The 20,724-nt window shown below is 40.0% G+C and overlaps 1 protein-coding gene across 2 annotated transcripts; it reads left to right on the forward strand.

Annotated features, from left to right (window-relative positions):
* The first annotated feature begins 8,305 nt into the window (after positions 1-8,305).
* Positions 8,306-15,786, forward strand: msantd2 (Myb/SANT DNA binding domain containing 2). Of its 2 annotated transcripts, none has more exons than XM_070983872.1 (4): positions 8,306-8,758; positions 12,025-12,280; positions 12,369-12,432; positions 12,906-15,786. In XM_070983872.1, the coding sequence occupies exons 1-4, from the start codon at positions 8,327-8,329 to the stop codon at positions 13,819-13,821; spliced, it is 1,668 nt and encodes a 555-aa protein (XP_070839973.1). In that variant the 5' UTR covers positions 8,306-8,326; the 3' UTR covers positions 13,822-15,786. The 2 variants fall into 2 exon arrangements, with proteins under 2 accessions (XP_070839973.1, XP_070839974.1); XM_070983873.1 differs by having other exon boundaries at positions 8,327-8,758; positions 12,372-12,432; positions 12,906-15,780.
* Positions 15,787-20,724: the final 4,938 nt, after the last annotated feature.

Below are 20,724 nucleotides of genomic sequence, written 5' to 3' on the forward strand. Positions count from 1 at the left end.
CATTGCATTCAAGGAACAGGAGCCATTATACAATCAGTGTGCCTGACGCAACACGTTAAAAACAGTCCAAGCTTTCCTGAAGCTATTTGTTGAGTGAGAACATTTAATAATTTAGTCTTAAATGTACAAAGATACACTGAAAAGAAAAAAGGCAGAGAAAAAAAAACCTACCTGAAAAATGAGCAAAATTAGTTTTGGTCAGCTGCAGTGTAGAAATCACTCCACATTAAGTCTTTTGAGTATATATGAGAATAGACAGCTGTATCAAATGTTATTTGAATGTGATTGTCAAATGACTTTTACCTCCTCAAACTCAACAGAACTGCACTCAGATACGCTTCAATGAAAACACTTCAGGGCATCCCTGGCACTGTCATTAATACTAGGGCTCATGGGTAACAGATGTGGCCCAATCAAAGATGAGCATGGAGACCAAAATAAATCACCCGACTGAAGGGGAAAATCATTCTTTTTGCCTTCAGCAATACAAAAGTTGATTTTTAGTCCTTCTCTTAACCATAGATTCCACCTTATGAAAAAGGAAATTTTTTTTTTTTTTTTTTTTTTTTCTGCTACTCAATAGCTGTTATTTTATGACAAATGAAGCCATCCTGTCACGGGTCAATGACATTGCACTTGTGAGGAAAATTGCAAATTCAAATGGGCGGTTTCAAAGAACCAAAAACATTCTTACCATATGAAATTAAGCAACACAAACAATTAAGCACACACTCCACCAAGAGAAAACACAAATTTGTGATATTCACATTGATAGCCTCTCTCCATCTCTGTCACATCCAATCTCTTAGCAATCATTTACAGTTTGGAAAAGCAAATCATCCCTCTGACGATAAGCCCAGGATTGCAAGCACAATCATTCTCTAATTACTAAAAAAGCAATTCTCAGACTTCAAATTCATAAGGCGTCAGCAGAGCTGGTGGTAGTGAAAGGTGAAACCAATGTGCTGAACATGTGCAAATAAAGTCCCATCTCATTAACTTTAAATTATGTCTGTACATGTCCCCAGCATATAATGGCTGTCTCTTGATGGTACATAGATTAAGAGAGATCCTCACTATTTTGTTCAGATGTGCTTTTAGGAATATTAAAATACAAATGATGCCACAGAAGACTTGACCTTTCTGATTTTGAATGTGCCAGTAGAAAATCCAGGCAAGGCACACTTTTCTAACATCTTCAGCATTTCCCACAGTGGTCTCAACTAATATAAGCATGAAGTTACTGTGGACCAATAAGCCACCGTAAGGACGTGATTATGCATCTGAGCATTTGGATGAAATTAAGTTTTAACAGGAAAACAATTTTTCATGACTTCAGTGAGGAACACAACTTGACAGTGCGCCGAGCAGCCACATAAGTGATCCGACAAGTTATAAGCAGTCCACAGTACATCATACACCGATTCACTGCTTATTCGGCTGAGAAGCAAAGACAACAACAGGACTTGCTCCCTCTGTAGATATTTAGAGCTCATTCTGTGGCAACGAAAACATAACAATTGTTATTTCCAGGTGATTATATGTTGATGAAAACTAACAATAATAATAATAAATATTGTAAATCTTACTGACTAGTTGCTTTTTAGCAAACATCTCTCAAAAAGTAGGAAATATACTATTTTCAGCTACGGATTAAAACACATTTGGTACTCAAGTGAATAGCTAGAGTAGCAGGATGGTGTGTGTGGCTGTGAGTTAAAATAATCAAGTGAGTGTTCATGGTAATGCCAAAACATGTCAGCAAGTGCAACAATGTGGCTCACTGATGTGTTGATGTGTTATTAAAAGTATGTGGACAACAATGGAGCTCAATTGCAGAGGAAGATATATGAGGCTTTGACACACACAATACTTGTTAGTGGGATACATTCATTTCAAGTCTTGGTGACAAGAAAAAGGTATTTCAGGCACATTTAATCTCTTCCTGACAGCAGATATGACAGCTCACTGACAGCTGCAGTTTTGACATGTAAAGGTTAGACTGTCTGGTGTTTCCTGTCGTTGACCTTATTTGGACAGCTAGTGTGTAGGCCTCATCTAAAAAGGATGTTACTGTTCTTTTGGCCAGGTCAGGACCTCACTGACCACACACACACACACACACACACACACACACACACACACACACACACACACACACACACACACACACACACGACCAAACACCGAACAGATGGTAGAGCAGGCTGAAATGACTTATAGTCCCTGAGGGAAGCCAATCAAACATTTTCATGGAAAATGTGAAGTAAAAAATGACACAATCCATCAATCGGGCCATCAAATGACCAATTATATACTCAGAATCCAATAAATGATCTCATTCACTGCCCAGTGATGACAGTGGACAACAGAGATGAAGTGGATATCTGTTCTAAGGCTTTCTGGATTCATTAATTTTATGTGCTGTGATATAATTTACTTTAATGGTTTAAATATACTGAGTTATGTATGACAATTGAACAAAGGCCGCTTTTGAGGCTCAGTATTGCTGATGTAGGAAATACACACACACACACACACACACACACACACACACACACACACACACACACACACACACACACACACACACACACACACACACATACATACACATTCAGTATTATAGATTGTTGAGTGGCATTTGTTGTCAGTTGCCATCTTTCAAATACGAATAATACAAAGGCCAAGAATTCTCCCATATGGACAATAATATCAAATGCATGTATCTGATAGGTCACTTGCACCAGGTGAGGGAAACGTTTTCTAGTTGTATGGGATGATGTAGCATTTCACCGTTGCCTTGCAGTCACAGAGTTACAGCCGATCTCAGGATGGTGTCTCTTTTCTGCCCACCTTACTCTCAATATCTCCATCCCATAGAGGAGGCCTCACGGAGGTGGAAGGTTTATGATCAGCAGCCACATGATCAGATGTCCCTTTTGGGTGCAATGAATGATGGATGTTTGGACATATCTATAGATGATTGGATGGATCAGGCATCAACATAATTCTTTTGTATGTGTACTGCAAGAGAGCGCAAATGGTGTGATGAACTATCTGTAGCTTCATTCTGTGCACTTGGAATCACTCTGCAAAAATGACAAACAAAGCCTACTGAGGCATAAAATGAATCGGAAATGCTTCGGATTCATTTTTGTGACATATACTGTGAGGGGGCACAATTGTGATAGAATTTGTTGTAATAGAATCTTCGTTCATAATAAATAAATACATAAATAAATAAAAAGATACATCAAAAGCAGTAGTGATGCACATTAGAATGGTACAGCAACTGTTTGTTAGGTCATTGTGTTCTGAATGACAAGTGATGCTGTTGAGAGATGAATATCGCCAGTGTTCTGGTACAAGAATTGATTCTGAGATGTGTTTTGGTTGCATTAGTGCATTTTGAAGTGAGTAGTGAGATTGAAATAAATAAATCAATTAATTGTCTCACCAAATTTCAAGGTGGTGCACTGAACTCTATTTCTGGGTCACAGGCAGGAGGCTGCAAGAGACAAGGAGGCACAAAATAGAGAAATGAGTAGAGCCCCCTGTTGCAGTGGCAATCCTGTTGTTACTATAAAAGCTTTCCTCAACTCAGTGGTTCTTTGATTATGTCAACAACTTGGGGTAATCAACAGACAACTGAATCCATCTGAAGTGTGAACCAGTTAACTCGAGAATATTACAAGTGGACTGTTTGTAGTTCAGTGCCATTCATCCCCAGACATCATTTGAAGAATAGCTCCTGTGCAACTGTCCTGCGTCACATCTGTCCATCATGATGCTATAATATTTAGTTTCACTTCAGTAAATTAACTGGCTAGCGAGCCAGCTAATGTTAATTCCATCCATCTGATGGTAGACTGATAATGTTTCAGGTTGAAATGTTTGTCTTTCAATTTAGTTTGTGTAAAGGGTTAAAATTCATGCACCCCTATATATTTTTATTTTGACTGCAAGGTTTCCTTGCAGAGGCCAGTGACATTTACATATAGAGTAAATACGTATGGACCCTGCTTTTACTTTCTTCACTGAAACAGAAGAAAATAAAAAAGACTCATCAAAGCTCAGCTTTGAGAATTGAGATACATGGGACAAGATGAGGAGGCTGAGAGAAGCAGAGAGAAGGCAATTAGCATTATGTCCCTGTACTTTTCAGCATGAACAAAAACTGACCTGGTCCATTTCAACAATGAACACAGAGATATACTATTTGTTCCTTGGTAATTAGAGTAGAACCTGTAGGCTAAAGCTAATAACAACACAAACACCTAGTATTACTATGCTGTAACAATAAAGTACTATTGTATAAATATGTTATCAATAACATATTTACAATTGTATATTTGTGCTAATGTGCTGTTTGAGACACATTTCAACTCAAATACAACGATGAAATTAATTGTACATAGTTGTACTAAATTATTTTGAATATACTTTGGCAGGAGACACAAGTGAGGAGTGAGCAGGCAAGAAGTGTCCTGCCTGAACCTGCCTAAAGCAAGCTTTAATAACCAAAGCTGAATCCAGACAAACAAAACAATCAGGCAAGAACTGCAGATGATTGTTTGCATACTGTATACTACATGCTACACTCTAGCCAAATCAGTACATACTGCTAGTGTAGTAGGCTGTTTCAAAAACAGCAACTCTTTCAACACAAATAGGAAATGACCAAACCTCAACCAAAAACCATTTTAATGACACATTGTTCACGCAAGTGCACATGGCTTCTGTAATCCAGCTCAGTCACCAGAATAAAATATTGGCATTGTACATTTCTACACACCACAGACACATTAACTTTGTACATTTCATATCTATCACATCTACAGGTGGTATCAAAGTGATGTAATTTATATTACTGGTTTATGTATATGAGCTCAGTTTTTCTCATCTGGAGGAGGAAATGGTGGGAGCATGACGGTGCAGCAAAGTGACTGTCGAGCAGCAGACTATTGTTTGAGCTGTGTTTGTGATGACAGAATCTAGTATTTTTAAGGAGTCGTCAGGTTATTTTCAAACTGCGTTTGTGGTGACTAAAACTATTTTAGGCACAACATGATGTTGTGCCTAAAATTAACCAGATTTAAACCACAGTGTTGTCACAACATAAAATCTAAACCTGAGATGTAAAGAAATGTAAAGTTTCAATGTATCCGTCGTTTTCAGAAAAGTCCAATAATAGGCAATAACCTTTCTTCCTTGGAGCTCTCTCTCTGTGTTTGTGTGATATGTGATTGCCCGAGTGGAGACAGGTGTGCCAGAGCCGGAGCAGAGCCTCTGCGGCTGCATCCTATTCTGTAATCAAGATTTAGCTCTGCCACATCCACAGTGCCAGATCAACTGGGTTGCAGGGTCAGTGTAGCAGCTTCAGTTGATTATAATGGACATGCTTTGCTGCAGGCATGCTGTGGCAGACATGGCGCCATGTCAGTGCCCCGTGTATTTTGGGTCTAACTCTCCAAAACCTCAGTTTACTGCTCAATATAAACTACAGACTGACTATCATGGCCTACTGGCACAGTTGAATGGAACTGAGCCATTAGCCATGTTTTCACCAATGTACTGTATTTTTATGTGCATTTTGGAGTATTGCATTTGAAGGGGTTGATGGAAATAAAAAAAAAATAACTTCCTCCATTTTGCATTAGTGAAAAAATACATTACTGTGATAATTGTAATAAGTAAGTATGTTTCTGGGCTGCACGGTGGAGCAGCAGGTAGTGCGCGTGCCTCACAGCAAGAAGGTTGCCGGTTCGATCCCCGGGTCAGGTGGGGCCTTTCTGTGTGATTTTTGCATGTTCTTCCCGTGCATGCGTGGGTTCTCTCCAGGTACTCCAGCTTCCTCCCACAGACCAAAAACATGCTCATTAGGTTAATTGATGACTCTAAATTGTCCGTACGTGTGAGTGTGAATGTTTGTTTGTCTTTGTATGTGGCCCCGCAATCGGCTGGCGACCGGTTCAGGGTGTACCCCGCCTCTCGCCCATTGTAGCTGGGATAGGCTCCAGCCCCCCGCAACCCCGAAAGGGATAGGCGGTATAGATAATGGATGGATGGAAGTATATTTATCGTAATAACAATATTCAGATTCTATAAATTGATAAAATAATGCAATTTGGAATTAACTCATATAATGAACCAACATGCAAGGAGTTTACAATTTCCTCTGAGACCTAAGTGCCTCTTTCACAAGAACAGTTTTGGCACAATGACATAGTTCTTGTTTTTGGAATGTTCACAAACGTTTGGATATCTGTCAAGTAAAATTGTGCAAAAAAAAAAAAAAAAAATTACACATGAATTTGTTTTAAAATGGCTGCAAAAATTCCAATTCCAAGAAAAATCCACTGGTTGGATATATTCTTCTCAGGGAGACAGACTCCGGTCAAACCCACACAGACAAATTCAACTGAAATTGTCAAAAAGCTGACTAAAGAATGCATAAATCAAGGAATGAGGACTGATGAAGACAAGCAGAGAGGATAACTGATGCCTAAAGGAGAAATGACAAAATGCTTAGAGATGAAAGAACATACTGTCATATACAGTATAGTATACTATGTCACTAGTGTAACCTAGCATAACCAAAGTAGCCTATATTTGTAGGAAGGAAGTTGGAAAGAAAAACGCACTTGGGGCACACACACTATATTGCTGTCATAATCCCATTAATCCAAGTTAATGAAGGCCAACAGTAACAGAAATTTCCCAAGTATCAACACCTACCAGATGTTTATGGGATCCACACCAGTCAGTCTCATCATCACATTTTGTCTGACAACACAATCTATTTCATTTTACTCAAAAGAGTCTGCACTCAAAAGAGTATTGCAAAGTAATGGTATCGATAAGTGTTATGAAAAGTAGTATTGTTACTAATAAAACAGTAACCATACATATCACTAGTTGTAGAGACAAACGATTTAAATAACAGGTGCTGTTTTCGTGACATGTTTTGCCATTATGGCAACTTTTCTCATGTTTGCTTGAGTCCAAAGCCAAAAATAGATAAAGACTGAGACTTGTGATACCAGGTATAAAGCTGAATTGCTTCATAGACGATGAACTCTTGAAACGATGAAACTCTTTTGGAAAAAAACAAAACAAAACAAAACAAAACATAGATAAATACAGATAACACCCAGATACAGATTCTATGGTAGCGTTTCATTTCTGGAACAGAAGTTTTTCCCACTTTCTCAGAACATCCCTCAGATTCATCTGTAATATCTTTCTCAATTCCTTTGGAAAAGCTTCAGACATTATATCAGATGACATCACAAATTTGTGTTTTAACACTTTATAGTAATAACAAGTATGACTTCCTAAACTGACTTAGTTTTGCTATAATGTAACATACAGGACATTGTACTGATGCAGAGTGCAAAATTTGAATGAAACATATTAGAAAAGTAATCTGAGCTCTTATTGCATAGTTCAGCTTTAGACCTATATTATAATAAATTGATATGGTTGTTTATTGTTTTTTTTAATTGTGGAAACTGTACTGATAACACCAAATAGTGAATTACTTTGTAAAGCAAGCAGTAAAAAATGCCATTTTATGACACATTATGGTTATCATACATGATGAAATCTCATACATGTCAGATGGTGATCTGCAGTGAATGGACTGGGCACATCTGTAAAATAGCAGCAGAAACATGTGTGCAGTTATTCAGTGTAAAAGTAGTTGATGCAAAGGTATCTAAACATAGACCTTCTGCTTTTTGTGCATTTAAAACCCCATGCACTAATGGGAATAGTCTGTAAAAAAAAATTGTGTAGCTGCATTCGATTACTATCAAACTATGTTTATGTAGAGGAAACCCTACGCATAAATGTGAAAAGTGTTTAGATATACTGGATAGTTCTGTTTAATTACTATTTATATTATATAACATAACTAATACTAATATGTAGTATATGTAAATACATTGGAGGTGAGTTTACTTAAGATCAAATAGCGTTCATAGATAATGTTCTGAGATCTCAATAGATCACAAAATAAAAGCCTATCAAGAATGTTAATTAGCTCTCAAAGAGGGAGATTTGAATGGAATTTTACAGAATTCTGGTGATGCGGTTCCACATCAATAACTCCGTCTCTGAGGGCGGGAGAGACACTTGTTTGTTTGTTTGTTTGTTTGTTTGTTTGTTTGTTTGTTTGTTTGTTTACCTGAAAGTCAAACTCTTTTACGATCCACCTTTGCGGCTCTCTTAGAATCCACGCCGTGTTTTTCTCGATGCCTTCCAGCGTAAAGCCCCGCACGTAACCTTCCCTCCCCCTCCCCTTAGCAACAGAGGCAACATGGCGGCGTCCAGTAACGCGGAGCGTTCTCCAGAGATATCGACGGCGTTAAAGATACCGAAAACCGAAGTGCCATCCCCTGAGTCGGAGGATTTGAGTGACAGTAATCAATATCACTCCAATCCCTCGACACCTAACCGCTTCTCGCCTTTGAACGTGGGCTCAGGGACGGCGGGCCGGACGGCGGCCTCATCCTCCTCCAACAGCTTCACGGCTTGTCGAGGGATGTCGTGGACCCCGTCCGAGACAAACGCCCTCATCGCGGTGTGGGGCAACGAGAGGCTGACAGAGGCGAGGATGCAGCAGCTGGAGGTCGCAGGCACCGTGTTCTCCGGTAAGGCCCCCGGTCCTGCCATGTACGAGCGGGTGTCCAGAGCCTTGTCGGAGCTGGGATATGAGAGGACCCCGTCCCAGTGCAGAGAGAGGATGAAGGTAAATAAGGTTATGAGGACACAGCGATGGCTGTACATGTTCATGCTCCACCAGGAGGACCTCCTCCTGAGCTAACAGTCGCCGTCAGTCAGCGGATGGGGCTAGGATTGTAACTTGGGTTATAACGTCAGACATATAGGACAAGGAGAGGTGAACTGAAATGAAATGAGTCGAGTCACATTAGTTGTTGACATTAAGTTCCAACACACCGATAACGTTAGCTAACAGCTCACAGTGAGAGAGCCAAGTGTCCGTCTGTGGGCTTTGTACAGGAAGTTTGTTGGCACACCCTAAATAAATGTCATAGTTTTCATTTATACATTGCTCGCTCCAAGATCCAGAAATTGTTGGCTGTGTTTGAGTGAAAACCTTTGATCGTTCACTCATTCAGTCACCATGCATGTCTTAGACAGATTAAGTCATTGGTAATGTTCTTTGCATTTCTCATCAGAAAGGACAGCATAGGTTCTGTCAATACTCCATATTAATGTGACATGTCTTCATGTGACACCATTGCATTAGATGTCAACTTACCCGAGATAATGTCCTTTTCAACATCTCCATTATAAATGGCATGTTCTTCAACATTTGAGGTCCAAAAAGTTGCAGAAAAATGATTAAAAAAAAAAATATCATTATGTCCAGCAGAACATCAGTTGTTAATCAAACATATTCAGCACTCCAGACACAATCCTTCAGTGTACAGTGAAACACTAGCGATTGTGATGCAGACACTCAGGGTACCTGCTGATACTCATACCTTTCCCAAAGTCATGTTTCTTGGCTGCATGGAGCTCATTATTATGCACGCTAACATGAGGCTCTAACTGAAAAATAGAACTTCTGAATAATTCTGAATAATGTTGACTGATACAGATGTGACAAGGAGCACTGAGGTGCTGTGATTAGAGCCGATGCTCCACTGCTGTCTCCCTGCGCGTCCCACGACAGCAGAGTCCAATTCATTCAAAAATATCATTTGCCTTGCCTTTCATGTGCCTTAACTGTGATGTTGGACCTTTATTGTGTAGAATGATGCATGTGCAAAGTTTGATGCTGGGATACTGTTTTCACATTCATCCACTCATAGAATCTGGATTTTTCAGTGAGAGAGTAGTTAATTTAATTTGTCAAAAACATAGTAGACATATTAGAAAAAACTATAAAGATCATAGAGTTCAGGGTGGGAAAAGAACTCTTTAAATCAAATCCAGTGGAAAATGTGAACGAGTTTAAGTTTATTGGGATTATAACCTCTACAAGCATTAAATGAGAAAGTAACATTCCCAAATTTATAAAACTGCTGATCAGAGATTATACTTCTTGTCATAGCTGTGGAAATTTGGCGTTTCAAGGAAAGCTATGGTCCAGTTTTCCACTTCTGTTGTAGAAAGTGTTCTAACCCTCTCTATCACAGTTTGGTTTGATGGTCTGGCTGCTGCTGAAACAAATGAACAAGCGCATTGGAGAAGATCCTCAAGAGCACATCTAAAATGACTGGCCTCTTCCTGCCATCCTTCTCTTCAGTTTATCAAGGTTGGCTTCGCCAAAAGGCTCTGAATCTTGTTAGAGATGATTCTCACCCAGCAGCTCTTCTCTTTGAGGAAATGCCCTCTGGGAGGAGGTTCAGACAGCTCTGTTCCAAATCTGAGTGCTTTAAAAGAAGTTCATTCTTTGAGGCTATTCTGCTGTTGAATGGTAAACCTCGAGCACTTTAAGGTACATTTTGTGTTTTGGTTAATTTGACTTTTGAATTGCAATCCTCTCTTATGGTATATTGTTTTTAGCTCATCATTTTTATTTATTGTGCTTTGTTGTTATGTGTTTGATTGTTAAATTATTAGTGTGTTGTGTTGAATGAGCTCACACGGGAAAGGATTTTTATATCTTAAAATTTGATCTTTAGAGTTGGTCCTTGTTTCAGTCCACTCTCTTTTAGTGAGCTTTGTTAAACTAAGTACAATAATATTTCATGTTCATTTAGTCCTTGTAATGTTTCCAAGGTTTGACATCACACATTGCACACATACTGCCAATACTGCTGATATTGTAACCATTATTATTCACACACATAAAGTAACTTCTATACATCAGAGTAAAAAGGAAATGTATACAGCATAATATACTGTAAAATAATCACATAAACTAAAAACAAGGAAAATTATATGCAGCCTACAGTGCTGTAAATAAAGCTGGAGTTTCACAACTAATTCACTGGTCACTGTCCTCATCCTCTCTCTCCTGGTCACTGTCCTCGTCCTCTCTCTCCTGGTCACTGTCCTCGTCCTCCTGGCCATGCTGCTGTCTGTCTGGCCACAGATTCTCGTCCACATCACAGCATATATTCTCCCTTGCAATGCAACAAGGGAAGAAACAGAGTGTATATTGAACAATCCCCTACACTGATTGAAGGAGATTGTACTGGTCCTGGTCAAGCTCTATACAGTATATACATGTTTGGCAGCATTCACAAACATGGACGGCACCTGTCAGTTAACTAAACATACTGTTTGATTGGTCATCTGAAATGTGTGAAACTCCTCCTTCGTTAGTCAAGTTCTAGTTTCATCTGACTGTCAATTACTGTAATCAATTTCTCAAATGTTCCATGAGATTCATAGATGGTATTCATGGTATTATGTTCTTGAATAATTTTGACATTTGAACAGACTATTTTGCATGTGATGACTTACACAATGAAATGATGCTGACATGTTTTGGTGAAAACAACCATTAACAACCACTGAGAATCAACAATCAGTTTAGATCAACAATCTATTCACTTGGAAATTGTGCTGAATGTAGACTAACTGAGCTAACTGTAAGCTACCTGTACTCAATCATTTGCAAAGGTACACTGAGACGTTGAGACATGTACTAAGACAATTGCAATTTGATGAAATGAATGAGAAATTCAATTCTGTTGTGAACAATTGCTCAGTGGTTTGGAGGTTTGTCCATGTTATTTTGAGAATGTAAGTTCTGTTTCAAGAAATGAGCCAAACCGATGGAGAAAAACTGTAATAAGATCAGTCTCTGGGCCGATACTGAGCCAGTGGATCCGATTGGTGCAGTCCAGAGGCAGGAAAAATAAATGCCTCTCCTCTTTAGACTTCCTAGACCTTATGTTCCTATTTAAGTGTAAAGTGACATCTCTCCTCTTAGTGACACATCTAGTCACCATCAACTAAAAGTGTCCCAAGAAAGTTGACAGTTGTGGAACATCAGCTAAGTAAATCATTTATTTATCCTCCCATCACATACAGACACTGCGGCGCTGCTACAGCCGTGTGAAGGAGCATGGCATCGGCAAAAGGAAGAGCAGCTACACTATTGAGCAGCTGGAGAAGGTGTTTGGTCAGGGAGGCTGGGACTCCCAGAGCTGTGCCCCGGTGCTCATCAACAGCAGTGGGCTGTATCAGGAGATGGAGTCTGATGGCAGCACCCTGGAAGACTTCTCCCAGGAGGACTGGTGTAACCAGGTGCTGGACTCAGCCTTCCAGGAGGGAGACATGGAGACTGGTGAGTGTGTTGGCAAGCAGAGGAAAGATAGCAAGAAAAGACAGAAATAATGGCTCTGAACAAATGTGTGTGTTTGTTTTCTCTCTAGAAGAAATCCAGGTGCCTAAAAACAGAGCTTTGCAGATTCAGGCAGAGCTGTCAGAACAAACCCAGTAAGTCAACACTGTGCATGTGCATTGCTTTCTGCCAGAGTGTCTTTTTCAATACTACCACTGGGGGTCGCCAAAGCCAGAACTTTTCAAATCCTGAACATGGGGGCTTTAAGGAATCTCCACGTCGCTTCTTGATGCTCTTTTATTTTAAAATTGTTCTTTAGCCACTATTCAGATATCATTTGGTGGTTCATTTTTTTATTTTCACTGATATGGGTTTATCATCTGTAGTGATATAGATCCACAAATATTAACTTCAGCTGCTATTCCTGAGCTGAGCTCGTACAACCATCTGGTGGCTGACCAAACAAAAATGAAAACCATTTATTTGGGTAGAGGTAACAGAAATGTTATAAGGCTAACAATGTGCTGCTTACTTATTTTAGCTGACAGGTCACTGTTTGTACAGCACTGTCTAACACGGAAAACGTTGTATTAGTTTGCCATTATTATTTATCTTGGGTTCTCTGCAGAAAAAGGGACATGATGCAGACTGTGATGCGCATCCTTGAGTCAGTGCAGCTGAAATGGGAGCACTTTCAGACGTGGACTGAGTTCTCAAGGCTGCACCTCTCCAACAAACTGGCCATCTTTGGCGTGGGCTACAACACTCGCTGGCGTGAGGACGTGCGTTACCACTATGCTGAAATCAGCTCACAGGTGCCACTGGGCAAGAGGCTTCGTGAGTACTTCAACCCAGAGAGGCCAGAGGGCCGCATCATCATGACCAAAGTTCAGAAGATGAACTGGAAGAATGTCTATTACAAGTTCCTGGACATAACCATCAGTGAGGCCCGCTGCCTGGAGCTGCACATGGAGGTGGACTGGATCCCTGTATCGCAGTCCAGGGTAGCAGGCTGCAGCAAAGGCACATTTCACTACCTCCTTCCTGGGGACATCCCCAAGGCGTATGGACTCTATGCTATTGGCTATGAGGCAGTGTCATCCTCTCATGACACCACTCAGACCTCTTCCCAAGGTGATAGCGAAGACCATAGCTTACCTCAGTGTGAGTCAGAGAACGGGGCACAGGCCGATGGAGAGGGTGCAGGGAAATGTGACAGAACTGGGGTTAAAGTCACTTACTGCTACTTAGGCATAGCTGAGGATAGGACCATCCAGCAGTGTCTCTTTCAGCACTTTCAGGGTTCAGCCAAACACTATGTCCATGGTGAACCCTCCGCTGTGACCCGTTTACTGCAGGAGAACTGCCGCGTTGACGTTACAAGTCAGGATGGTGAGGGAGGTGAAGACTCATCTCATCGTTTTGCTATTTACATAAAATTCATAGAGGTGGAGCTGGACTTCCTCTCAGCAGGCTCCCTGGTGGAGTGCCTCGAAACTGCTGTTGGTTATTCCTTGAAATACAACCACAAAGAAACATTGTAAGTATACTCAGTGTTTCGGAATTGTATTGACTTAAGATATAATTAACAAGTGTTACAGCTGGTAAGGCAACATGAAAGGTGACCAATTTGTCTGTTATGAAGCATGGATGCGTGCAAGAGTCTGGAATATTTTTGCAGCCTTTTCAGCTCTAATGAACTGATTTTCATTAGACACTTATTAAGTCTAAAAGAATGACTATGCACAATATGGCAAATGTATTGTGTAGAAATATGGGTATTACAGAGCTGCAACAGTATGTACTTATTATTTTAGGCTAATGTGCACTACAAAGGTTTCTGCTGCTTGTTTAGTGTAGATAAATATTGCCTCATCAGGGAGTGTGGGTTGGCAAGGTGACTACTGCAGTATGCATCTGTCTACCTCAGTAGGATGTAGCAAACAAGGCAGCGAGGGGACCATAGCGTGTATTCATTCTAAAACTGCCTTTATTTTGACTGTTGAGGTCTGAGTCTGAATTCACAACACAACTAAGAGTAAATGATTTATGCCTCATGTGTTGCATGTGTCACTGGGCTGCAGCTAGGGATGCTTCCATGCAAATTAAGGACAAAAACAAAGAATTAGTATTTGCCAGTGCTTTGCAGATGGTATTGGCCAATGTGGATACCCGTTTATCCAGCAGTGTGAACACTGGGTGCGCTCGACTGGCCAGTTGGCCATGGTTTCCTCTCCATTTCAATTCAGCACACAAAAGGACACATGCCATTTATGCCATTGAAGGCTCTGAGCAACAAGGTAACAAAATACCATGTGCACCAACAGCATCTTAAATAATACAGACTAATGGAACCATTTTTCACACAGCTTACCATGGCTGCATGCAAATGGCAGAGGTTCTATAGTGTCTCGGCAACACTTACAAGCTGTACAGAGATTAAATGAGAGTTTATCAGAGCATCTCTTCCACCTGCTGCTGTTTTATCAGCTGAGAGACATTCAGGGTCATACCTGCTGCTTCACATGGCACCTGCACTCCATTTAACTGGGGTTTCTGCCCTAGTACAAACAAATGAAGAACTTTTTAAAGTTATCTTGGTCATCTGTTTAGCTCTCTTGCTGGCTTTGGGGCATGGTATTTTATAGCTCTAATATACATTCAAATGATTGACTAAGTTGATGGTATTTGGAGTTTTGTTCCTGCACAAGCAAATCTGTTGTATTAATTGAATTTTGGTTTTGCAAGGTATTTTGAAATACTGCCAGATCAGTAAAGACATTATTCATTTACCTCTTGTGTGTTTTTTGTGCCATGCTATCAGCTGAGATGAGAAATCACTAATATCACACTGGAGAACAAATGTAAAGTCAATATATGTTGGTGGGCAGTACTTTTGAGCATCTCTAGCTGCAGCTGTGACGTTGTGGGTTTCATTTTCAGGCTGACACCACAGAAGCTGTGTTGATGAGTTACCAGCACCTCCTTTATACTGGTATTTTAAATGCAGTCGTGCAGATAATACATAATCATGCCAGTGGTTGTGTTAATCTACTTGCTTACAGGTGCAAACCAGGCCTAAGAGCACTGATCTATAACTTCTAGTAAGGTTAAGACTGTAAGCTGCAGAGGTTAATTTATCCATGACCAACAATCAAACTGCATTCTTCATGAACGAGATTCCTGAGGTTTATGTGCAATGTGCCAGGAAAGGACTGTGTAGAGAAGAATCAAACAATGGTTAAGTCCATATTGAGTCTGTGTATGAAATCTACCTTATATATCTATAATATATATTTAAGAATATTGATGTTCTTGAGCATTCCGGCTTTTGCAGACTTGCAATGTTCATTTGTTTGGGTATATAGTATATAAAGATAAATATGATATTTTATATTTTATTGGTTGACACCATGTCTTGTATGTGATTGTTTGGAAGTCACCGTCTTGTATGTTTACATGTTTGAAAAACAATAAATGGGGCAGTCACTGTCATTTGCCTCACAATGAAAATGGTTTTGTGAATTTGTTTGAGATGTACCGAGACGCTGTTAGATGTCACATGTGCCTTTAGAAAATCAGAATTACTTGCAGCTTGCAGTATCAGAGTAAAATGAAAGAGTAGTGATGTAATACCATATACCACAGGCTGACAAATCTGCTGACGTGCTGACATTCCTCTAGCTCTTTGGATGGTGATGTCATTCAGGGAGTCCTTCGGTGCAGACTGGAATATTTGATCAGATGGGTTGGTATGAAATCTTGCTCTGACATTCATGCGCTGCAGAGGAAGAATCCTACATACTGTCATGGTCTCCTGACTTCTCTCTCGTGCCACCAACAGGTTGAAATTTTTAGTTTTCAGTAAAATTTCATATTCATACTGTACTTAACATGATTACCTCAGGATGAATTGCAATCACTGTCAATCCTCTGGCTTTCCTCAGCCTCAGCAGCACTTTATGTTTCATGGTAATCATCAAATGTTAGCATGCTGACACACTAAGGTAAAATGGTGAATATGGTAAACATTATAACTCATTACACTGCACTGTTCTTGAAAGCGTCGCCTCATAAAGGTGCTGTTCCTGACTTGAAATGAAAAAAATGAAATGAAAAAACATATTGGTCTACTGAGCAATATGTAGAAATAACTTCTTTTGAATGAGTATGCTACTGTGTGATTGTGAGACTTGAAATTTCAGTGGATGGACTGTGTGAGATTTGAAAGATGTAATTTACCCATGTAGCCAGGAGATGGCCATAGATAGCTACTGCTGAAAATCCCCACATGGCAGAGTAGAAATGACTTGTATTGCTTGTTGCTGGGTAATAAAAGCTATTGCTTTTAGGGAATTAATACTACATACATACATACATACATACATACATACATACATACATACATACATACATACATACATACATACTAAACAGAGTGACAGAGAGCTGTATAGTAATTCAAAGCTGCCTCTGACAGAGACAAAGCCACAACTGACATTGTTTGTATGTTATGTGCAGTGAGACAAATCCACTGACCTTTTAGAAACCAGTCTTTGGAACATGGAACAAATATCTTTTTTCATACTCACATCCAAAAACAGCATATCAGACTGAACAAACATGTGAAATTATAACAAGTAAAAGAATCAGTGCATCTATTTTTACATGTTACAGTGTTTATGCATTGCGACACCAACACAAAAGGAAAGGCATGTGCTGTATACTGCCCTTTTGTTATGAATAAAAGACCTTGCTCTGTCAGTTAGTTAATAATTAATGTTACATTTTGTCATTCACTATTTTATTTACATTGTAGGTGCAAAATATTTCTGACTCAGTGGCAGAAACTAAATATACATAATGTAAATAAATATTTCATTATGCCTTGCTGTTGTATAATTTGATAGTTGCTTTGTTCACAATTAGTGTGTCATAGATTTTTGTCCATGCAGTATAATATGCAGCAAACAACAGGAATCTTTCCTAATGTAAATTTTAATCCTCTACATTGGTATTTTCCATCAAAGCAGGGAAATTAATCAGCTCACTTCCACAAGCTATGAAGATATTCTATTCTAAATCCAGATTTGAAATATGAAAACATGACCTGTGTTCAAAATGCCTTCTGCTGCACCATCTGGATCTATACAGTATGTCTAGAAGGAGAGGGACAGGTCTTTGATCAACACGCAGGAATCTAGTCTTAAAATCAAATCTACATGTCTACAGGTCTAGGGCAGTCATAACTGGCATAAACCAATACTTTCATGCAGGTTTATGTCAGTTTTGTGCATTTAGTTTTATCTGTATAATCTGAGATGATCTGATCATACAAAAAATAGATTCTCACATTATAATCCTCATACTTTTTCATCTGCTTTCTTCTTATATTTTATCAAAGTAGTTATTCACTTCAAACCCTTTTTTATGTTACAGACAGGCAACAGTCCAAAGAAATGGTACAGTGCAGCGAAATAATGTACAGGATGAAGCGATAAAGGTGACAAGTAAGTCAAAAATATTTGCAATGAAATAAGTCTAGAGAAAGTCTAATTTAGAGGAGCTTGTATATAATGGCCAAACATATTTATATGACCTGTAACTCTGTAACTTTGTATTCCACTGCACTGCATCAGCAATCGCAAACAATGTCAACTGCACATTCATGGTTTCTTCCATAGTGTTTGAGATCTTGGTAATATCACCACCACCATATAAATGTAATTCCTCATTGGAGGACTTTTCATAGGTATAATGACCAAGCTCCAAAAGTGTTCCATAGTAAGTTGACCATACACAGTGAGCTGTACACCCCATAAGAAAATATTTTTAATGTTCATGTTAGACATTAAACTACTATTATCAAGGTTTATATGAATGTATATGCTCACTATGTATGTTAATGTGTGTAGATATGTGTACATGTATGTATATAAAATGTATAAGTAAAAGTATAAAAAATTTCAATTCACCTATGTGAGTGCATACCTTACACTCTAGCATGAAGAACTACACCAGGCTCCACCACACACTGGCTGAAGAAGACAACAGCACTCCATGAATGCCTGGCGACACCAGGGGGTCAACCGGACTGGCTAACGCAGGGGAGATCACGAATGTCCTCACATGTTTACATAACCTTCACCCAACAGGATAACCTGCCTCTCCACAATATGGAAGCTCCTCACAAGCAACACAGCAGTTAAGTTGAACAGGCACATGAGTCGAAACTCAGGAGGGAATTGGGAACAACATCATAGGGTTAAAGCATCAACTACTGGTTGACAGTCACCCAAGACTCTGAGACCAGAATGACCAACCTGGGCACAGCCTGAACTGACACACAACAAAGCTTAATGATTCAATGCCTCACACATGATTACTGGAGTGCTTGGCACTACAAAGCCAACAGGACGCTAATAGCCTTCATCGAGAGCTCAGTGCGGTAAGGTAATGCACTATACCCTCTGCCTTTCTGCATAAACCTGAATAGTGGTGAAGACTGAAGCTGTTGAATTACCAGATGGCAGGATAACAGGCATGTACCAGGATAGTCCACAGGCAAATGGAAACCACAAAGAGGCATGAAGGAGGTCAGCTACAGCCAAATACCTTCAGAGAGTGAGACAGGTCCTGAGGACCCAGCTCACTGGGGAAGAATAAGATCCAAGCCATCAACACATGCAGTGTGCCCAACCAGTCATCAGATATTAAGATGGAATAATGAGATGACCAAAGGAAGAGATTAAGGCCTCAGGTAGCAGGACAGATAGAAGATGTGCATGAAAAAGATGGACTGAAGGACAGTACATCGGCTCTGATCATAGCAGCACAAGAACAGGCAGCAGATCAGTTAGGCAGGGGTTCACCACAGCAAACAAGACCAAAGATGTAGGCTGTGCAAAGATGCCCCTGAGACAGACAGGCATAACCAAGTTGCTGGCGTAGTGTACAGCAACATCTGCTGACTGGGGTCACAAGCCCTAATGCTCTCATTACCAGTGTGACAACTGGATTTTACCTTCCACATCCAATTTGGTTCTTCAGCCCTGGACATTTCTCTAGCTTATTTTGCTCTTTCTTCCTGATGTCATTACTGGTGTCCTCTTTTCTTTGTCAACCACTACAATGTTTAGGTCAGTGTTTCTCAGTTCTGGTCCTCGGGGCCCCACTGTCCTGCATGTTTTAGATGTTTCCTGCTCCAACACACCTGACTCAAATGAGTGGCTTGTTATCAGGCCACTGCAGAGCTTGATGACAAGCTGATCGTTTGAGAAACGCTGGTCTAGGTAATTAGTCAGCACCTGCTCAGTCTGGAAGTTGAAGTCCCAAAAGATATTACCTCTGCCATTCTCAACCACCTTTTGTGGTGATTTGATCCATTTGGATTTGGGGACTTCCTGTCTGCCCCAAACTGGGAGAGAGGCTCCAACAGATCCCAGAACCAACACCTGATGACTCTGTCCAAAGGAGTGCAGTCCTAGGAACTGCTAAGATACTGTGCAGAACTGTCAAACTCCTAGGACCCAAGCTTGAGGAAGACATACACCACCTGGGTGACATGTTGTTGGTATGTGTTGCACATTGGCATTATGTTATGCACTTGATGTTTAAAAAATGTCTTTTAATGATGAGGATAGTAATACTTTCAGCTGCTAAAGAAAGACCTCCAGTTGTCAGGTTTGCTCAACATTTAAGTAGACTTTGTTTTGTGTATGGATCAGTAGTCCAGTATTAGCCTTTCTGCTCTGCACAAATGATTTTTGCTGCAAAATAACAACAGGCCTGTTTTGACAGCTTTTTCCTGAATAACGTAGATTTCAGCTGGAGGCCCAGATGCAATTTACAACAACACAACAAAATCCTATTCCCATAAGGCTTGGACCCTGCTTCTTTGGATTTAATCACAGGAATAACCCTTGCTCACCTCTCATAATTGAGCAGTCTTCCTGCATTAGTCTCACCATTGTTGCTGAGGCAACTGGGCAACCTTAGAAAATGAAATACAGGGGTCTGACCACCTTGGAGAGCACAGGTCAGTCCATATTTTTACATCAGGGGGGTGAGCTCACCTTGGGAATTCACGTCAAGCCTGTTTCTCTGCTTTCAGACCCACGCCTCTTTACACATGATAGAGCAGGAGCTGCAGATTTTCAAAGAGAAACTGACGAAAAGGATGGAGCTTTAGTTGTGTGGGTTTGGAAATAGGCTTAATGCTGAAAAATCTTGAGCCATGGTATTTGAAGCTGGTGATTTGCACGTGTGTATGCCTGCCTAGAATTCGATGGAGGACCCAGCTTGCTCTCTGTCTTAATTAGAGGCAAATTGGTGGCACATCTGAACTGCAACAGTGTTTAGGGAACTTGAAGAAATAATTCTATATAGCCTAATCAATTATTCTCTGTTAATGACACATAACTTAGGTATTTTTGAGAAAAATCTAG

The sequence above is a fragment of the Chaetodon trifascialis genome, chromosome 16 (genome assembly GCF_039877785.1).
Source record: "Chaetodon trifascialis isolate fChaTrf1 chromosome 16, fChaTrf1.hap1, whole genome shotgun sequence".
NCBI lineage: Eukaryota > Metazoa > Chordata > Actinopteri > Chaetodontiformes > Chaetodontidae > Chaetodon > Chaetodon trifascialis.